This window comes from Rissa tridactyla, chromosome 21 (assembly GCF_028500815.1).
Source record: "Rissa tridactyla isolate bRisTri1 chromosome 21, bRisTri1.patW.cur.20221130, whole genome shotgun sequence".
NCBI classification, from domain to species: domain Eukaryota; kingdom Metazoa; phylum Chordata; class Aves; order Charadriiformes; family Laridae; genus Rissa; species Rissa tridactyla.
The window spans coordinates 703,651-722,939 of record NC_071486.1 but is presented as its reverse complement, the minus strand read 5'-3'; the positions used below and the strand labels follow the sequence as shown (position 1 = coordinate 722,939).

At 54.4% G+C, this 19,289-nt stretch overlaps 2 protein-coding genes across 4 annotated transcripts in view; one reads left to right on the top strand and one right to left on the bottom strand.

Annotated features, from left to right (window-relative positions):
* Nucleotides 1-66: 66 nt before the first annotated feature.
* On the top strand, nt 67-8,253 carry RNPEP (arginyl aminopeptidase). The gene is made up of 11 exons (XM_054181626.1): nt 67-442; nt 872-1,012; nt 2,508-2,656; nt 3,253-3,369; nt 3,496-3,731; nt 4,350-4,463; nt 4,790-4,902; nt 5,259-5,367; nt 5,931-6,155; nt 6,738-6,880; nt 7,982-8,253. Exons 1-11 carry the CDS (start codon nt 68-70, stop codon nt 8,144-8,146), a joined length of 1,887 nt encoding a protein of 628 aa, XP_054037601.1. The 5' UTR covers nt 67; the 3' UTR covers nt 8,147-8,253.
* A 2,195-nt stretch (nt 8,254-10,448) lies between these two features.
* The window catches only part of LZTR1 (leucine zipper like post translational regulator 1), a 38,202-nt gene continuing 29,361 nt past the window's right edge, over nt 10,449-19,289 (bottom strand). For all 3 annotated transcript variants that reach the window (XM_054181625.1, XM_054181624.1, XM_054181622.1), the window contains 6 exons: nt 18,051-18,207; nt 16,539-16,665; nt 15,306-15,455; nt 14,984-15,089; nt 14,074-14,154; nt 10,449-11,259 (listed from right to left, as the gene is read on the bottom strand). In XM_054181625.1, the coding sequence (XP_054037600.1) occupies nt 11,143-11,259; nt 14,074-14,154; nt 14,984-15,089; nt 15,306-15,455; nt 16,539-16,665; nt 18,051-18,207 (738 nt within the window). In that variant the 3' untranslated portion in view covers nt 10,449-11,142. The remainder of the gene's footprint in view (nt 11,260-14,073; nt 14,155-14,983; nt 15,090-15,305; nt 15,456-16,538; nt 16,666-18,050; nt 18,208-19,289) is intronic.

The following is a 19,289-nucleotide window of genomic DNA, read 5'->3' as shown; positions in this document are numbered from 1 at the left end:
TGGCCCCGCCCTCCCGGTGCCCGGTCCCGCCTGTCCCCGGCGCCGGCCCCGCCCCCCGGCAGCGGCGATGGCGGCGGCGGGGCTGGACGTGGCCTCGGCCAGCAGCGCGCGCGCCTGGTCGCTGCGGCACCTGCACCTGGAGCTGCGCGTGGCCTTCGCGGCGGCGGGCGCGGGGCGGCTGCGCGGGACGGCGCGGCTCGAGCTGCGCTGCGCGCGCGAGGGGGAGGCCGCGCTGCGGCTGGACGCGCACCCCACCCTGCGCGTGCGGCGCGCGGCGCTGCGCGGGACGCCCGGGGACGGCGGGGACCCACAGCCGCTGCGCGTCGAGAGCCGGCCCTTCGCCACCTACGGCAGCGCCTTGCACGTCCACCTGCCCCAGCCCCTGCGCGCCGGGCAGCTCCTCAGCCTGGAGATCGACTATGAGGCGGGCGAGGGGCCTGGGGTGAGCCGGGGACGGGGGGAGCTGAAGGTCGGGGGGGAGCTGAAGGGCCGCGGAGCTGAAGGGCCGTGGGGGAGCTGAGGGAACAGGGAGCTGGAGGGCCAGGGAGGGAGCTGAGGAGATAGGGGGAGCTGAGGGAATGGGCAGGGAGCTGTGGGGACGGGGGGGGACTGAGGGGATGGTGAGCTGAAGGGATGAGAGGGTGTGTGGAGCTGAAGGGACGGGGCGCTGAAGGGACGGGGAGCTGAGGGAACGGGGGTGGAGCTGAGGGGATGGGGAGGGGAGCTGAAGGGATAGGGGCAGCTGAGGGGTGACACAGGAGCGGGCCTAGACCCCTCCAGGGGAGAAATCCCCACTCCGTCAGCAGAGAGCACCCATGGGTGAGGAGCTGGGGACACCCCTCACCCCGGGGTCTGTCCCCTCCCTCCCCAGGTGTGCTGGCTCGCTCCTGAGCAGACGGCGGGGAAGCAGAAGCCCTACATGTACACACAAGGGCAGGCCGTCCTCAACAGGTCCTTCTTCCCCTGCTTCGATACCCCCTCGGTCAAATGCACGTACTCGGCCACAGTGCAGGTAAGCGGTGCCCCCAGGAGCACATGGGGGTGAGTTTGCAAAGTTTGCTGGCAGGGAAACTGCCGGCTCCCTTGCAGGATGCACCGAAACATTGGGGCATGGGCATCATCAGCACTGCCCAGCCCTCTGTGCAGCACTGGCACGTTGGAGGCGATGCTTGCCACACTGCAGGCCCCAGCAGAGAAGACAGTGAGAAATACTTCATTTATACTCCTAGTTTTCTCTTATGTTTATCTTTAGATGAATACAAGCAGACCCCAGTAGTCCTCTTGCTTCTCCCCAGCCGCAAGAGCTCGGTGACACCACTTGCGAGCAGGTGCACGTGCTGAAAGCTCTTTTCTCCTAGTGGGAGGTGGCTGAGATACTCGCTGCTTGATGCCAGAATATTGGCTGTTGGGACCAACTTGGTGTTAAACCTCCCTGCTCTCCTTGTGCCGCTGCGTTTGTCTTAAGTAACTCCTCTAATGATCACAGAAAACCCTGTTTTTTCCCCGTAGCAGTCTGAGGGCAGCAGGATGCCTGCTCTTGGTGTGTGTAGCAGCAGGAGGGCGATCAGGACGAGCCAAGTTTTTGGGGACACAGCAGGAGGAGGGGGGTGACACCGGGCCACACCTGCTCCTGGTTATGGTGCTGGGGCTGCTGGGCGTCCAGGATGGAAGGAGCAGCTGCTGGTCCACAGATTTTAGTACAATAATGAGACTAAATTCCTTCCTTGCATGCAGGTGGTCAGGCAGTGGCACTGGCACTGGGCTGCCCCAGCATGCCGGCCTGCTGCGGGCAAGGGAAGCCACTTATTGTTGTGACACCAAGCCAATGCCAATGGCATGTGGTGGCATCAGCTGGTGATGCTGAAACTTATTTAAATATTTTGCCTCTTGCTCTAATTTCTGCCCTTAAAGCTTTAGCAGAGTTCTCTTGGATGAATGAGTGCAGGGCTCGGCTGTTGTAGAGCCATGGTGCGATGCTCGGTACCGAGAAAACCATATTCTCCACAGCCCTGCAGGGGCTCGCCCCGTGTTTGGAAGAGGAGAGGCTGGATCAGTCTCCCAGGGCTCAGCCCAGGCTGGTGGATCGGCCATGGGTTCTATTGCGGCTTGAGAACAGGAAAAATGAGTCGTTGTGTAAGAAATGGGAGGAGAGCCAGCATCTGAAGGATCTGCATTCTCTGCCCTTTCAGCACCTGCAACTCCAGCGTTTCTTTATCTCGCTGGCACCTCGCAGTGCTGCTCTGGGTGTGCTGGTGTTGCACCCGATCAGTGTTTGAACCTGAGTGCCGAGCGATGCTGTCGCAGGGGTGCAGCTGCGATCCTGAGCTGGACCTCAGGGCGTTACTGTTCTGCTCTGCGCCCTAAAACCTGCCGTGCCCATGGACCCAGCCACCTTCATCATGCTGGGATGTGTTTGCCATCAGACATCATGGCATCCCCAGCTGGGTTAGCTGAAGTCCTGCTCTGTACATTACAGATCTAGTAGGTGTTTTTATCTACGTGTCCAGGTCCCCGAGGGTTTCACGGCTGTGATGAGTGCCACCAGCTGGGAGAAGCAGAAGGATAACACCTTCGTCTTCAAGATGTCCCAACCGATCCCCTCCTACCTGATTGCTCTGGCTGTTGGGGACATTGTGTCTGCTGACATTGGTCCAAGGTAAGCGGCTCTGGAGGAGACCCAAGTGTTAAGCCCTGGCTGTGGGAGCTACGTGGTGAAGCTTCCGTGCTGTGCTGTCCCGTGGCAGCTGCCTGCAGCCTCTGCCTGCATCGCTGGGCTCTGGAGAGCGGGCAGGCGCGGAGACGCCAACCATAAGCATGACCCAGTCAGTTCCTCATCTGCTGTGCACGTGGTGCTGCATCATCCGACCACAGGCTCTGCCGAGTGAGGCTGCTTCCTGCTCTTGAGTGAGGAGGAGGCTCGGTGCTGGGTCCCCTCGCCTTCGAGGGTGTCCCTGGCTCTGCTCCTTTCTCCCCCGTGCACATGAATGAGAACAGCAGGTCCCTGTTCATGGAGGGTCCCAAGGCCGGTGTTTTTTTTTCGGGTTCCTGGCTGTCACAGTAGCCATATAAAAGCCCTTTGACATTCAGACAAGGAAAGAAATTACTGCAGTTTGCAATATCAGTGTCATTAGCTTTCTTTATCAGCAGGCTTGTATTTTGCTGTGGAATAAACACGTGCAGTTTTTCTCTGATGAAGCAATAGGGTAAAAGTCCACTAATGGTTAAAACTTCCTCTTCTACACACTCGGCCAGGAGCCGTGTCTGGGCCGAGCCCTGCCTGATCGAGGCTGCGAAGAAGGAGTACGATGGGGTGATTGAGGAGTTCCTGGCTGTTGGAGAGAAGCTCTTTGGACCTTATGTCTGGGGCAGGTACCAGAGGCCCTCCTTTTCCCGAAGGGCTTTGTTTCCTGGGGCCGGGGAGGGAGCATCCCTCTGTCCCCAGCCACGTCACAGGAGGAGGTGTGTCTGACGCCGGCCACCTGCTCTTCCCGGCAGGTACGACATCCTGTTCATGCCGCCCTCCTTCCCCTTCGGTGGGATGGAGAATCCCTGCCTCACCTTTGTGACGCCCTGCCTGCTGGCCGGGGACCGCTCCCTGGCAGACGTCATCATCCACGAGATCTCCCACAGCTGGTTTGGCAACCTGGTCACCAACGCCACCTGGGGCGAGTTTTGGCTGAACGAGGGCTTCACCATGTATGCCCAGAGGCGCATTTCCACCGAGGTCTATGGTGCGTGGCCTTGCCCAGCCGTGGGGTGCCGAGTCCCTGTGTGCGGCTGTGCTGTTTCAGGCAAGACCCCTGCGGGTCTCGGGATCCGTGTGCTGCAGCTCAGCGCATCCCTCTGAGCGCTGCGTGCTGCGCCGGAGCCTGCGCTGCGTCTCAGAAGAGGTGAAGAACAGCAGCCTGCAACACTCCGGGGTTCCGTGTTAGCAGCAAAACGGCCTTTGCTCTGAGAGATGGACGGAGCCCTCGCAGCCACATGCCAGGGACGTGGGCGCAGCGATCTTGTCCAGCCTCACCTTCCTCTTGCTCCTGCAGCTCCCTGGGGGGAGCCAATACCAGAAGTCTGGAGCTTCCCCTGGGCACACAGTCACATCCAACGGCTCAGGCGCTCACAGCGCCATTTGCTGCATCCAGTTAAATTTTAATGGCTCTAAATCCTCTTGCTGAGAGCTGGGTTGCCATGCATCTCCACAGCTCTACCATCCTAACATTGTATTTATTGGTTTCCTCCTCTCTCAGCTCGTAAGCTAACATTGTCTTCCTCCAGTAGCAGCGCCTATTGTGCTTGAAGCGCACAGGGGTCTGGTCGGGGTCTCTGAATTCCTCCCGCTTGTCTCTGCCCAGGTTTGGCGTACACTTGCCTGGAGGCTGCGACGGGAAGGGCCCTCCTGCGCCAGCACATGGACAACACGGGGGAGGACCACCCGCTCAACAAGCTGCGGGTGGTCATCGAGCCAGGTCTGTGGGGTGTCCGTGTCCTCCCGCAGGCGGTCGGGGGGAGTGGGGGCAAGTGAGGTGTGGTGTGGCGGGGGAAGCCCTACTGCTGGGGTGTTTCATGGCTTGCAGTAAAACCAGCGCTGGTGGTGGGACCCGAGTGAGGCGATGGCTCCAGGAGGGACATGACGGGTGGGGGTTGGACTAGATGATCTCCAGAGGTCCCTTCCAACCCTATGATTCTGTGGCAGACTTGCACCCAGCACAGAAAGTGGAAATCTCAGCACACGCGAGGGACATTTTGTTTTGCAGATGGGCAGATGATTCCTGAGGGTTTTCCTTTTTTCTAGGTGTCAATCCGGATGACACCTACAACGAAACGCCCTACGAGAAGGGGTACTGCTTTGTGAGCTACCTGGCCCATCTCGTGGGGGACCAGAGCAAGTTCGATGCCTTCCTCCAGGTTGGTACAGGGAGGTACCAGGTGGAGGTGCCAAGTCATACAAAACCGCATGGCGGGAGGCCAGAGCGCAGTGGGATTCCTGGGAAGGACAGGCTGGAGAGGGTGGCTGGGGAGAGGAAGAGGAGGTAGGAAGTGGGGGAATGAGATGAAGGTGGAGCTTGGCCTCACGCTGGCTGCAGGCAGCGGTGGTGGTCAAAGGCATACCAGGGGGGGTGCCAGCCCGTCGGGGGGGAACAGGGGCCCGTGTGGGCTGGGCAGCACTGGTGTCTCATGAGCTGCAGCGTGGGGAGGACTTGGCAGCACTGCTGGGGGTGATGGTGAGTGTGTGCAGCATCACGCCCCGGCCGTCCCCGCAGGCCTACGTGAACCAGTTCAAGTTCCAGAGCATCACAGCGGATGACGCCCTTGGTTTCTTCCTGGAGTACTTCCCGGAGCTGAAGGAGAAAGGCGTGGACTCCATCCCAGGTCAGCACGGCACCTTCCTGCATGTTGGGTTGCGGTTTTTTTCTGGAGATGCTGCTGCTGCTACCGGCTTTGGCTCTGACGGAGGCAGCGCAGCACTGGCCAGCCCAGGATCAGGCACTAACCTGGGCTCGGATGCGCGTCTGCTCAGCCTAATTTTTCCATATGGATACAGTCCGTGCTCTGCTCGGGTGCTGTTTCATGGGGTTTCCCCTCCCAGCTGAGCCCGGTGAGTCTCTAGCATCAGGATAGGAGTGTTTGCCGACAGCCACCAGTGAGCGCTGGGATCAGGCTCAGACGGTGCCCCAGGCTGAGCTCAGCCTTGCTGCAGAGATTCCATGCTGGAGCCGGCTCATCTCGCTGGCAGCAGCCGGGCTATTACCACACAAGCAGAAGCCAAGCCCAGGGTGGCTTAACAGCCTCACCCTGTTAGTCCCTGCTCGTCGCCATTCCTGAGCAGGTTTGCTGGTGCTGGGGATGCCCTCGGAGAAGGCTGATGTAATGTCTGGGCAGCAGTGCAGGATTCAGAATACTGGTCCCAGCTCTCCCTCCCTTCCTTGCTGCAGGCTTTGAGTTCGACCGCTGGCTGAACACGCCGGGCTGGCCCCCCTACCTGCCCGACCTCTCACCGGGGGAGCAGCTGATGAAGCCGGCAGAGGAGCTGGCAGAGCTCTGGGCAGCTGACAGCTTGAATGTGGAGGTGATTGAAGCTGTGGACATCACAGCCTGGAGGACGTATCAGCTGGTCTACTTCTTGGACAAGATCCTGCAGAAATCCCCGCTGCCCGAAGGTGAGGTCCAGGTCACCTCTCGGAGCTCCAGTGCCCAGGGGAGACACAGGGTGATGCACTCTGGTCCAGTCAGTTGACCCAGAGACACAAGGACATGTCAGCGGGACATGTGGGTGCACGGCCATCAGCCCATCCCCACTATGGTCCAGCGGGGTGGTTCCTGGTGTCTGGGAAGCCTTGATCAGTGTGGTGGGGGATGGAAAGCCAGGGGAAGCACGTCCCTAGATGTATGGGACACATGCAGCAGCAGGGAGGAGTCCTGCTGTCCCCAGCCTGGCTCAGCTGGGCTGTTGCCTCCCTGTGTTCACCTCTCCTTGCGCTGAGGGACCTCCCCACCTTCGTGCTGGCATCCCATCCTGCAGGGCTGCCTGGCCCCAGGAGCCCAACACGGGCACCCTCCTGCCTGGAGCCAACGAGTGCCTGGGCTGCTCCCAGAGCTGGGGGTGCTGGGATGCTTGTGGGGCCCAGGGCTGGTCTGTGTCCGGGAGGATCCCAGAGGATTTCCAGCACAGCCAGGATGGGCTCACAGGGTCCCCTTGGAGCACAGGCCCCATGGGGGTGGTGATGATCCCCCTCTCGCAGGCAATGTGGAGAGGCTGAGCAAGATGTACCCGAAGATCTCCAAGGCCCAGAACGCTGAGCTGCGACTCCGCTGGTGCCAGATCATCCTCAAGAACAACCTCGAGGCTGAGTATGGCAAGGTCAAGGACTTCCTTCACAGCCAGGTTCGTCCCTCAGTGGCGGTGGCTGTGCTTGGTGGCACGCCATTGGGTGAGAGATGGGCACCTGAAGTTCTGTGCCAGAGGGCCAGGGGATGGCTCTTGCTCTTGATAGACCCAGAGAATGGTTTGCTTTGGAAGGGACCTTCAAAGATCTAGTCCCACCCCTGCCCTGGGCCAGGGACACCTCCCACCAGCCCAGGTTGCTCCAAGCCCCATCCAACCTGGCCTTGAACCCCTCCAGGGATGGGGCAGCCACAGCTTCTCTGGGCAGCCTGGGCCAGGGGCTCACCACCCTTGTCATACAACATTTCTTCCTTACGTCCAGTCTCCCCCTACCCTCCTCCAGTTTAAAACCATTGCCCCTTGTCCTGCCACTGCAGGCCTTGGTAAAGTCTCTCTCCATCTTTCTCACGAGCCCCCTTTATACATGGAAAGGCCACAGTAAGGTCTCCCTGGAGCCTTCTCCAGGCTGACCCCCCCCAACTCTCTCAGCCTGTCCTCACAGCAGAGGGGTTCCAGCCCTCTAACCACTTCTGTGGCCTCCTCTGGCTCTGCTCCAACAGGTCCATGTCTGTTTTGCACTGGGGACCCCAGAGCTGGACACAGTACTCCAGGTGGGGTCTCACCAGAGCAGAGGAGAGGGGCAGAATCTCCTCCCTCCACCCGATGGCCACGGTTCTTGTTGTGCAGCCCGGGATGTGGCTGGCTTTCTGGGCTGTGAGTGCACATTGTCAACTCATGTCCAATTTGTCACCCACCAGTATCCCCAAGTCCTCAGCAGGGCTTCTCTCCATCTCTTCATCCCCCAGTCTGTTCTGATAGTGGTGATTGCCCTGATGGATGTGCAGGACCTTTGTTGAATTTCAAGAGCTTTGCACAAGCCCACTCCTTCTCCAAGGTCAAAGGCTTCTCCCCTTTCCATGTGCCGCAGAGCCAAGGGTTGCCCACAGTGGCATTTTCCACCCTGCCCTGTGCCTCTCTCCCTGGCCAAGATCAGGGCGCTGCTGGAGGTGGTGTGCCCTGGGGAGATGTGGGGCTCCTGGGGCTTCACCTCCCTGGAGCTGGGGCAGAGGTTGGGGTGTAACCCTGTCGCTCTCTCCGCAGGGGAAGCAGAAGTACACCCTGCCCCTCTACCGTGCCATGTGGGGCGGGTCGGAGGCAGCCCGGGCCCTGGCCATGGAGACCTTCTCGGCTACAGCTCCGCAACTCCACGTCAACGTCCAGAACTACGTCAAGAAGATCCTGGGCTTGGAGGTGGCAGAGGCCTAGTGCAGCCTGGGCTCCGTGCCCTCCACAGGCTTTCCCTCTGGCAGGACCTCAGCCCTCTCTCCTCACTGCACATGTTTCCGAATTAAAATTTCTAATTTTTTTCTCTTTCTGAGCTTTTCCCGTTCCCAGTGACCCAAGGGCAGCCTTAGTGTGATCTGCTCCTCCTGCCCTGAACCAGGCTGGTGTTCCAGGAGGGACCCTGCCAGCCCTGGTCCAGGATGTGCCGGTTGCTCTAGGAAGCTGGTGCCTTCTCCTGGTGGCTTCAGGGCTGGAGCAGCTGAAGGTGACCGTGGGCCTGATCTGCGCCGGTCCATGCCAAGCTCCTGCCACGCTGTCACAGCAGGGCCAGGGGAGCTGGTCCTCTGCAGGGGGCTCATTGCAGTTTGCTGGGATCAACGCCGGAGTGTGGCCAATACTCCCAGTAAAGCAGGACATGAGGGCTTTAGGGAGCCGGTGATGTGGCCTACGTCGGGTGGAGGCTGTAGGAATAAGACAAAGCCAGACAGCCACACTCTTATGCCTTCTCAAATGCAGGAATATGGCACACTCCCCAAAATTCCAGTATGAAACTGCCCCAAGGCTGCACTAACACCACTAACCCTGGGAACCTGCTGGCCGTAAAGGCCCCTGCGGCCAGCAGCTCAAAAGGATGCTCTGAGGTGGCAACAGCAACACCCAGTGGCCTCAGGAAGCCCCAGGCCTGCGGCAGCTCCTCCACCACCCGCTGCTCCTGCCAGACCTCCTGTCCCGCCATCCCTCAGGAACCGCAGGGGTGCCCTGGGGGGCTGGAGGGACCACGGCCTTTGGGCTGTGCATGCGCCGGATCCTACGGGAAGGTTGGCCCATTCCCCCGGCCCGTCCCCTGCCCCCTGCGGGGGGATGCGCCGCAGGGACGGGGGCAGCTCAGGCTGAAGGGGGTCAGCCTTGTCCAGGGGCAGGTCCCCAGCCTCCCCCGCGCAGGGGTGCACGCTGCCGGCACAACAGCAGCCCAGGGGCAAATCCTGACGATGTAACAGCACCAGTGATTTTTTCAGACAATACACCCCAGCCACGCAGCGTAGCTCTCAGCAAGCCCTACGGGCACCAGAGATGGGACTAAGTCAAAACTGCCTCCAAAGCACAGATGCCCGCAGTGCTCCGGCTCAGAGGGTGCAGAGGCTGCGCGGTTCCTCACAGATGGGCTCAGGAGAAAGCCCCAAACCCCAAATCGTTTGAGAAAATGGAGTCAAAGGGGCTGGTTATGGCCCGGTTGAAATCGGGATGGTTGAAATCAGCCCGTTCTTCCTTACTGAGGGAACGGGGCCGCACATGTTTGGGAAATGGGTGTCCTCTAGTGGATTCAGCATTGCTGAAAATAACAACTTGTAGTATTCTTACAAGTTGCAGCGTAAAACCTTTCTGCATTTGCAGCTCTTCTCACTTCCCAGGGAACGTGCGGACTGTTGGTACAATTAACACGCCCTCTGATAAGAGACTTCATTACCTATGAGGCATCCGGAGACAATCCCTCCAGTTGAAAACGAGCCCTTGGCTCTCAGATGGATCTGCCACCTCTGGTCTGACTCACCTGAGCCGCCGGCAGACAGCTCGAGGGCTCCTAAAGCCCTTCCCTTGGATTAACTGAAAGGACACGTTCACGGCACAGACCGCGACGCCCTCAGCACACTGAGGCAGGAGCTCACACCTCGTACTGCACCAGGAACACTTCACTCACCTGAATTAAAAATTACGGGGTGGAAACACTGGGTCTGGGCAGCTGCGTGTCCCAGGAGGGACCTCCCACTGCTCCAGCTCAAGCCAACTCTTGCCCTTCCGAACAGCCAAGCGGGGAGCAGCACCACCTCAGCGCTGTCCCCTTCCCCTCTGCCAACTGCTGCAGGACGAGAGTTGGATTCTCAGCTTCCGTGTCTCTCCCTCCTCGGGGCTGCGCTGGAGGCTCTCGGGCTGGGGAGCGGTTTTGTCTGTAGATGGTTCACCAAGACCAGCTGATCTCCGGCGCTGCCCAGCCAAGCTGCGCCGTTCAGCAGCCGGGGGACGTAAAGCTCCTCTCCCCGCTGCAGCGCGGGAAGCGTCCGGCACGGCCTGGAGCTGGGGAGCTGCGAGCGGGAGGGAGCGGGAGCTGCTTCTGAAGGGCGCTCTGCCTCCATTCACCTTCCTGCAAAGGCAACCACTAACGAAGACACTTCAGCATAAAATTAGTAACAAGATGTAGCACACTTATTTTTAACAAAATGACCTTCATCAAGCTCGCAGCTCTTTTTGCTTAATTTTTTCCAAAATGAAAGCAAAGTCAATCACAAAATGCCAGGAGATGTTAACTCTTTATTAATAAATTGCTTTAGAAAGCCTTAGTGAGAAAGGATTAATGGATTCGATGGTCAGAAAGGAAGCTGTAATCTTCTCGTCTGACCTGCCGCAGAGCACAGGTCTGGACTTCCTGCAGCCCACCAATCCAGGCAGTGGCAAAAGGGCTTATCTTAATCCACACCCCGGAGATTCTCCGAAAAGTCACTCCATCCTGGTCCAACGGTGAGCCTTGGTGCCAACACCAGCTCTCCGCTTCCAGTTTTGTTACATCTGACTTCCCCTTACGGCCCCTGGCTGTGTCAGCTGGAGTTCTTTAAATAGTATTCTTTAAATAGTGTGTTTCAAAGGATTAATGACTCTCTTACTCATGACTGCTTTATTTTACAGTATAAAAGTAATAATGGGCTTGATTCCGAACTTAGCTACTCCCAAAACCACGTGGAATTAATTCCCTCCTGCAACGGTTTCAATTTTACATTTGTGTAACAGAGACCAAGCCCTTCTCCACAAAGGTACAAAGAAAGCAAGGAAACCCCCGGGAGAGCACGTCAGCCGCCCGCGCTGCTCTGGGCCGCCTGCTGTACTGCCCAGACACCGAGCGGCTCAGTGTGGAATGGTAAAAAAGAAAGTCGGCCGTAAAGTGCTAGGTTTTTTGAGGAACAAATGACAAGTTCCGTTACCAAAGCATGTCATATGTCTGAGCCCAGCTCCGCGCACTGCTTGTCTGATATGTGGTTAGCTAACGACTCGATGATGTCAAGAAGGAGCAGCTGACTTAGGGAGCGGAGATTTGGCAACTTGGAGACCTTCAAGGAAAAGAAAAACAGAACAGAAAAAAACAGAAAGAAATTAAACCCCTCCCCAAATCATAGCCCATGTAGCACCGCTTCACCCCTGCCACCCACGGGGAACAGGCAGGTCACGCAAGTCAAAGGCCGGGCACGAACGGCGCGAAACCTCAGTGGCGGAGCCGGGCTGCAGGGGACGGGCCGCGGGGGCTCCAGTCACGACTTCCTGCGCTTACAACCCGATCTCGGACTGCTGCGTGCAGGGGATGGGAACGGAGGACGGCAGAAATGCTGACGCCAGCACTGCCTCTCTGAGAACGGCGTGTAATTACTGCTTGTATTGACGACTCTACTGCTGATGGATGCCAACTCAGCGCTCGCCTGAAAGCAACGCCGGGCACCAGCACAGCCCTGAACTCTGCAGTCTGTGCGTTCCTACTGAGGACGTGACTCAGGCCCGGATCTCTTCGCTCCTGCGTGCTCCCAAGGAGCGGTCGGTCGTGCTCAGTGCCCATGCTGGTTCTGCTGGTGTGCTTCCCGCAGGCAATGCACGTCACTGGAGCGTTAGCCAACAAAAACCTCCGCCACGTCAGAGAGATGAGAATCTACACCAAACTTTATGCTCTGAGGCTCTTCAGAAGCTCAACTGTTATCAAAAAGGAGCTCTGCACATTCCTTCCTTCTCCACAGCCTCGCAGGAACGAGCCCGTACCCCTCGTTCTGGAGTTAGTAACGTACAAGCCCAGCCTGGGAGGCGGAACTCTGCCTAAACGCCTGTCCACTCACCCAGCCGCGATTAACTCATCTAATAAAACCTAGCACCTCACTCCAAGAAGCTCGACTGATAAGATAAAGACATCCCAAGCATCTTTTGAAACCTAGGAAGGAAACGGCTGAGTATGCTTTCAAAAAGAGCTCAGGACGCGTGCTTGAAGTAATATCCCCCAAATACGGGTGGGTGAGGAGTGGGATGGAACGAGACCCCCCCAGTGCCGGTGGGAATCCTGCCCCGGCACCGAGGCACGCGCTGCGGAGGAACAGATCGGGGTGTCAGTACAAACCACTTCAGAACAGTGCTTTTATTAGGGTTTTTGCACAATACTGACACACAAGAGCCTAAAAACACATTGCCCAAACTAGCAAACCTCTGGGAACAGCTCTTCAATTAACGTCACGACTGTGGGGGAAACTCCGTAACAGTCCAGGAGATCCCCACGGCCACGCACCTGGCCTGCCTAAGCCTCCACGACCCACCGGGCTTGCGCAGCTACAACAAATCACCCTTCAGAGCCTGCGGCTCGCCAGGGAGCAGAGCGGCAAGCATTCGTGCCCAGCCACACATCGAGCGGCCCAGTGCCGGGCCAAAAATCACACACTGCAGGCTCTCAGGCCAAAGAGAAACATTGCATAATTAAGATTTCTTCGTGCACATCTGCTTGACAGTCTTCCAGCCACATTTTCATCAAAAACGTTCTAACAGTCAACAGTTTAAATATAAAACATTGCCACATATCCTGGTTAGTGGAGTACGATCGAGTAACGCCCTTCAGTGCAAATCTCTCTCTCGGAAATGTCGCAATGCTCATTTCCCCCCAGTACGTTCTGGTGAGAATCGCGCCAACCTGTTTGTCTTCCCGCGGCCTCCACTGGGAAGTTGAGACCGTGAGATTTCAGCTCTCCGGGACCGTAACGCGTTGACCCCAAGTCCCAGGAGATGTCCCAACCAGCAGGCCGTCCTGTGACCCGCAGTGGGGCCGTTCCCCATCCCCTGCTGAAGTTGGGCCACTCCGCAGCGTTCACGAGGCCAGCAGAAAGCCGGGAAGATGAAGGCAGGGGCTGTAACCTCCCGCTGACGACTCTCCATTGGGAGTGCGATTCCTGGATGCTGGCCCCGCTCTCAAAGCTTTTTATGCATTTTCAGATATTTCTGAAGGCAGAAGGCACTACGCTTGGGCAACTTAGGCATTTAATGAAGCGCCCGAGTGCCTCCCTCTGTCTCAGCCCTAGGCACGAGCTGGCCCTAGCAGGGCTTTCCTTCCCCACGGGCAGCGGCGGCAGCACTGCGAGTTTAAATACACAAGAGAGAGCGAGCTACTCGAACGCAGACTAGGGAATTATTATCAGTAAGTGCGTAGCATCCAGAAATCCCAATTCCTATGATTTATCTACCCATTTCAACAATGCGAATAAGTTGTGTGTTGGACTGGTGACACGCTGGGAAACTCTCACGGAGGGATCGTATCTCACAGGAACGACTCCATGACAATACCCTTATTGTCTCGAGTGAGGACAGGAATATCAGCACACCAGGCTCTGACCCTCCCTATCACTAATGCATCAGCCCATGTACCAGAACATGGGAACTACGGGAAGCCCAGCCAGGACACGGTGATTTGCCTTTTGAGCACATGACAATGTAACATCTACAACAGAGAATGCTTCAGGAGAAATATGGACAGCAGACTCGTAACCGCCAGCGGGAGAGATCTGTGCTCTCAATACATAACGAACTTATCTTGCAATACACGTGAGAACCCAACAATGGCACACAATTAACAGCTGGACCAAGCGGAAATGGAGGCAATTCTGTGTAACTTCTGTTTTGGAAGGTCTTCGCATTTCCAGACCAGGCTGTTCTAGTCTTTCGTTTACTTTTAGTGTGAAAAGTGTGCCTTAGCAGACATAGACTCACGGGCCGTCAGTGACACGCAGCCGGCTCTCGGCTGTCTCACGTGAGAAAGAGTGAAATGGGTTCTTATATTAATGTGTCTTTAACCAAGACAGCGACAGAGGACAGCAGCTCTCAAAAGCCCCAGAAAAGATGCAACCAACCTTGGTGAACTGGTGAACGATGATGTGCAGGCAGTGCCTCTTCATGTCCAGGGCCTGGGTCTTGTCAGCCGCCTCTAAAATCTAGGGCAAAGGCAAGGATGTCATCTTCTGCACGGCTTGGAGGTACAGGGCACAAACACCGTTCTGGCTCAGGGGAGGTAACTCCTCTGAGCTAGGGAAACAGCTCCATTTTTCACTACAAACCCGAACCTTTTCTAAACTGTTCAAAAATAAGCTTTGGATTTAACACGTATGGAGTCCTCAGGAGATAATCGGGAGGAAACTGCAGATCTGTTTCAGAGCCAGGTTCCCTGAAGTGCCCCAGTGAGACTGGCACGGGCAAGAGCCAAAAGCACTTAATGCTCGAACTGACTCTGCTCGTGCTGCGGTGGGTTCGGTCTGCCTACCCAGTAGATGGCTTTGTAGGCCTTCTTATCACAGAATATCTTTGTCAGCTCAGTTTACTTCACTGCCAGGTCCTGTCAGCATTACTGATAAAGCAAGATTAACGGCACCTGCACATCACTGTTTGCCCTGGTACAAACGAGTTGAGTGCTGAGGATGTGGTGCATCTTAAAAAGCCTTTTAGAAACACTGGTCTGCAGTGGGGAACGAGGGGCTCAAGAGTAACATCCTCTTGGCCAGCTGAACAGTATCTGCTAAACACTTGAGCACAGCAGCGCTAGTGACACGAGAAGCAGGTACGGAAACAAAGCTGCTGAAGGCCGCGCTCCCGCATACGTGTTCCCCACGCAGGGCCACCGTCATCAGAAGGGTTTGTGCAGCCTCAGCGAGGTCCGTTTGGAAGCGACTCCGTGAGCCTGGCACTGGGGGTACCCACTTGACTAGACTCTTTGGCTTTCCCGTATCTAAGTCAAGCGACTAATTAAAGCTGCTTGGGGACAATTACCTGGAGTACGTTCTCCACTGTGACGTTCATTTCTAGATTCTGCTTACAATAGGCTTGCAGCCTGTTGTTGGAGAAGCCGTAATAGTAAGGTGCAGCGAAGAGGTAGCTGTTAATCTCATTAAGGAAAAAGAAACGTAAAGCAAAGGTAGCAGCGCTGATTGTAAATACAAATCAATGACAGAAGTTAAAATGCGGTGCCTGTCAATGCCATCCTGACAAATAACCCCCCCAGGCTGAGCCCGGCAACCCAGGGCAAAGGGAAGGTGAGCTGCCGTACGTGCGCTTCAGACAGATACTCCAATCGCTTTAGATTTAAGGATACAGGGAGTCTTCAGGAGGCATGTTTACTTCTCCGTAATAAATGTATCTAAGCATAGACTCAAACGCTTGCTTGCTGGGAACCATTTCACCTATAGAAATATTCACTTGCCCATCTTCTGGCATGAAGGAACGGAACATGGCTTCAAAGTAACTGGAAAAGGAAATAAAACCGATGTAACACATTCTGCAGACAGAGGGTTTAACCCAGTGTTGCTCAAAGGCTGCTATGAATCACTGCAGCTTCCAAAGAAGTGGATTCAGGTGACAATCTGGGCAAAAATACCGCTAAATTGGTGTTTCACATATGTCTGCCTGTGAGAGAACTCCAAATATAATCCCCCTAATTTCCATCAGCATTACCTGAAATTTATCTCTGCTTCTTGAAAAATAGGACACATGGTGCTTTGATTTTCATCTGATTTGCATAAGACCCAGCAGAGAGCTTAAAGCATTATGAATTTCCTTGGTATCTGCAGGCTGCCAATCACACGGGGTTGTTGTAAGAGCTGTGAAATGCTTCTGGTAAAATACCACAGTAACTAATACTGAATGTTATTACTGGGACTGGAAAAAAACTGTGACAGTATTTGAAACAGAGATTTTATGCGAGCACCTAATGTTTGGCAGAACATAAAGGCACAGATACAGAGAACACACAAGCGAAGGACAAACCCACTCCACCCACGCAGCGAGGAGGAAGAGCAGAACCCCTCTTCAGAAGGGTGAGTACCTGCCTCTGCAACAAAGTACGGAACAATCTAGTCTCTGTTATGCACCATTTTTTGTTATGCTTATTCATATCCAGTCTTAAATATCAGCAGGTGAGGAAGAGATCCAACTTCACATGATCCAAAATGGATGTTCACTGTCAGAAGACTCTTTCTGACCTCCACGGACATCTCTTGCTTTCGACTTCACTGAAACCGCCTTATGTTTTACACCCTTTTTCCCTTCCTGTGATTTTACAGATTCTTTCTCTTGCAGCGCAGCTTCTTACACATCCTCTAGAGAATCTCTACAGTTTTAATTTCCTCCTGTCTTTCCCTGGTGGGTATCAAATTGGAAAAAAATATTTAATCACTCTGTTGCTTAAAGGCTCGTTGAGCAAAGCTGCATCTCACACTTTACGAAGTTCCTCCCTGTCTTCTAAAAAAAGCCAGCTGACCCACAGACTGCGCAGCACGACACTCTACACACACAATCTCGGTTATAGTTTTAGTGAACATCGACTCACCTGGAGCGGGCTGCCAGGATTGCTTTATGGGCTGGCCGGGGGTGGCCGTCTAAGAGAAGGATGATATCACAGAATTCAGTGCCAGCTCCTTCTAGGTAAGCCTTCATGTCCTGAATTAAAGATGTTCCTGGAAGTTAACAGCGAAACAGTTACAGACGTGATAGTCCAGGTGACCAGGTGCTATCAAACGGATACATGGCGGAGGAATAGCTCCTGCTCCTCTTTCCTTTGGGTGAGCGGGAGGCAGGCCCTTCCTCAGCATCTTGGAGCAAAATGAGCTTCATCCTTCCCCGTTCCAGTCCCTCCCTGCCCATCCCAGGAACAAACCTGGCAGCTCTGCTTTCGAACTGCTGACAGCCAACGCTGCCAGTGGCCGCACTGAAAGGTGTTCTCTGTAAATAAAGAAATCTGATTTTCCCCCACCCTTTTCTATTCATTATTTCCAAACACAAGGAATATAAAATTTTGTCTCTTAATGGAAAAGCTTTCCCAAATCCCCAATAAAGGCTTCTTTTATCCAACATTTTAATCAACCTTTGAAAATACACAACTGAGAAATAGAGCACATTCAAACCTGAGAAATAGAGCACATTCAAACCTGAGTCAAATTCACTCATATTTTCAAAGTTGACCTTTCGATTTTTTTCGATGTTTGGGCCTCTCACACCGTTCCAGCTCTGGCTACAGAAGCTGGCTATGCCATCTTCCCAGCCGGCGCACCTCTTCTCCCTGGGACAAACGCCAGCCAAAGGCTTCTTCTTGACCTTCCAGGGCTGGCTGCTCCACCTTTCTCACCAGTCCCCATTCTTTTTTGGAGTATTCCAAATCAATACTGGCAATGCCTCTGAACTTTGGGGCCTCAGCGACGTTCATTATTACATTCCTTTTTTTGTGTGTTAGGGTGACAAAATCTTGAATAAGACTAGTCCCAAATCAGTCCTTGATGAATTCCGTAAAGATTTGTAAATCAAATCTTCTTCCAGAAGAACCACAAAATGAAAACTAAAGGCATGACCATTAGTGCAGGTTATTTGTCTTCTCAAAGTCTTCTCCCTATCTTCTCTTCCTTTCTTCCATTAACTTTTTTTTCCTCACTCTCGCTCCTTCTTCAGCAAAAAGCTATGAGCAGGCAACCCCCCCCCGCTTTGTTACCTTCTAGTCCACTTAAACTGGACGTCCACTGCCTTCTCCTTGAATCATTCTTTATAGCCCTCTGTCCTTCTGCCTTGTCTCTCTCTGAACAGAATGAGGATGTTTTACTGCAAGAAGAACATGACCGTGTTTAACCTGACCTTTCATGTATTTTGATGGGGTTACCCTTCCGGTTGCAGCTCACTAGAAAATGAACCGGCATGCTCTGTGTTAGTCTGGGAAACAGCCTAAGTACAGTTACACCAACTGGCGAATCGCTGATCTGCAGTGCTCTATTTCCTAGGCTGTCTCCTAGACTAAACAAACCATTAGCAATGCAAAAACAACACAACTAATTACTTCATAAAACATAAAAGTTACCGATGTCAAGCGGCTGATCGGAATGCGTTCGAACAGGAGGTTGCTGTTTTCTCCGTACAATCTCCACGATGAGCGATGAAGAAAGATGCTCAAACTCCTTCATCATTATTACCTGATTAAAATGTGACTCCTTCACCACAAAGTTCAGGCAATGTTCCTTAAATAAAAAACAGTATTAATGGAAAAATTACAGCGTACTGTATGAAGTCATCCTACAGCATCACATAGATGTTACCGTGTTACACATGTAAACAGTCACCCTTTTCTTACAACCCTCCATGTGGATCCTGCAGCTGGAACTATCCAACAATGACCTAAGTGACCATTTAGGCTCCTGCTTGAACAGGAAATTCAGGACAGTTCTAAGCATCTAGAAAAACCTGGCTAAGAAATAATAACAAGGAAAATATTAACGGTCTCCCATCCAGCTGCTCTGAAGCTTTCTAAAACAGCAATCTCAGGACATGCCAAAAACCTCACGAAGCTAACTAAGGTCGGTTGCTATCTCATAATAATTCTTTATACAATTAGATGCCAAAAATTAGAAGGGTGAAGAGCTCTTAACTCTTAAACACTATCCATTAAGGGTACAAATAGTTTCCAGGATTTCCTCGTGTGGACTTTGCCGTAACCTTTTCTGTAAAGGCTGCGAACAGTCTGAAAGAGCTCTTGTAGGTTCTCGTATGACAAACCTGCTAGGCAAATCAGGGCGGTGGAAAGGTGACAAACGGACCAGATCTAACACTGAACAGTTGAAGGGACAAAAAACGGCACTTCCTTTCCCAGTGCAAACCAAGGCTTTCCCTCAGGACAATTTAATAAGCAAAAAATATTATCTATAGCACCTCACCATAAGGGGAGTAGAAAATTCACCCAAAGAATAATTACTACTGTCCATCTTCTGCCAAGTTACTTCACCTGGGATCCAAAGGGATCTGTCCAGGACCCATCTGTAAAATGTTTTAAACAACGACTAGGATGCCAGAAAGAGCAGCCTTCTGCAGATGGCACCGACCCATGAGGACTAACCCGCGCTTGAGAAGACAGGGTGCCAACCCAAGGTGATCCTGAGCACACGGAGTTGTGTGGAAGAGCCCCTGTCACCCTGCTGGCAGCTAAGGCAGGCGGAGGGAGCTGGCTGATCTGAAACTATTGGCACTAGATCCACCAGCACTGAGATACTGGCTTGAGCTTCTGGGCAGCTAATGGCATCGTGGTCCTGCGCGCTAAAGGCTGTGC

What these genes read in the sequence shown, in the direction of transcription:
- RNPEP (XM_054181626.1), top strand. Translation starts at nt 68, where the DNA reads ATGGCGGCGGCGGGGCTGGACGTGGCCTCGGCCAGCAGCGCGCGCGCC. An exon ending in GGACCTTATGTCTGGGGCAG is followed by an intron (nt 3,370 to 3,495) that starts GTACCAGAGGCC and finishes TCTTCCCGGCAG; the next exon opens with GTACGACATCCTGTTCATGC. An exon ending in GAAATCCCCGCTGCCCGAAG is followed by an intron (nt 6,156 to 6,737) that starts GTGAGGTCCAGG and finishes CCCCTCTCGCAG; the next exon opens with GCAATGTGGAGAGGCTGAGC.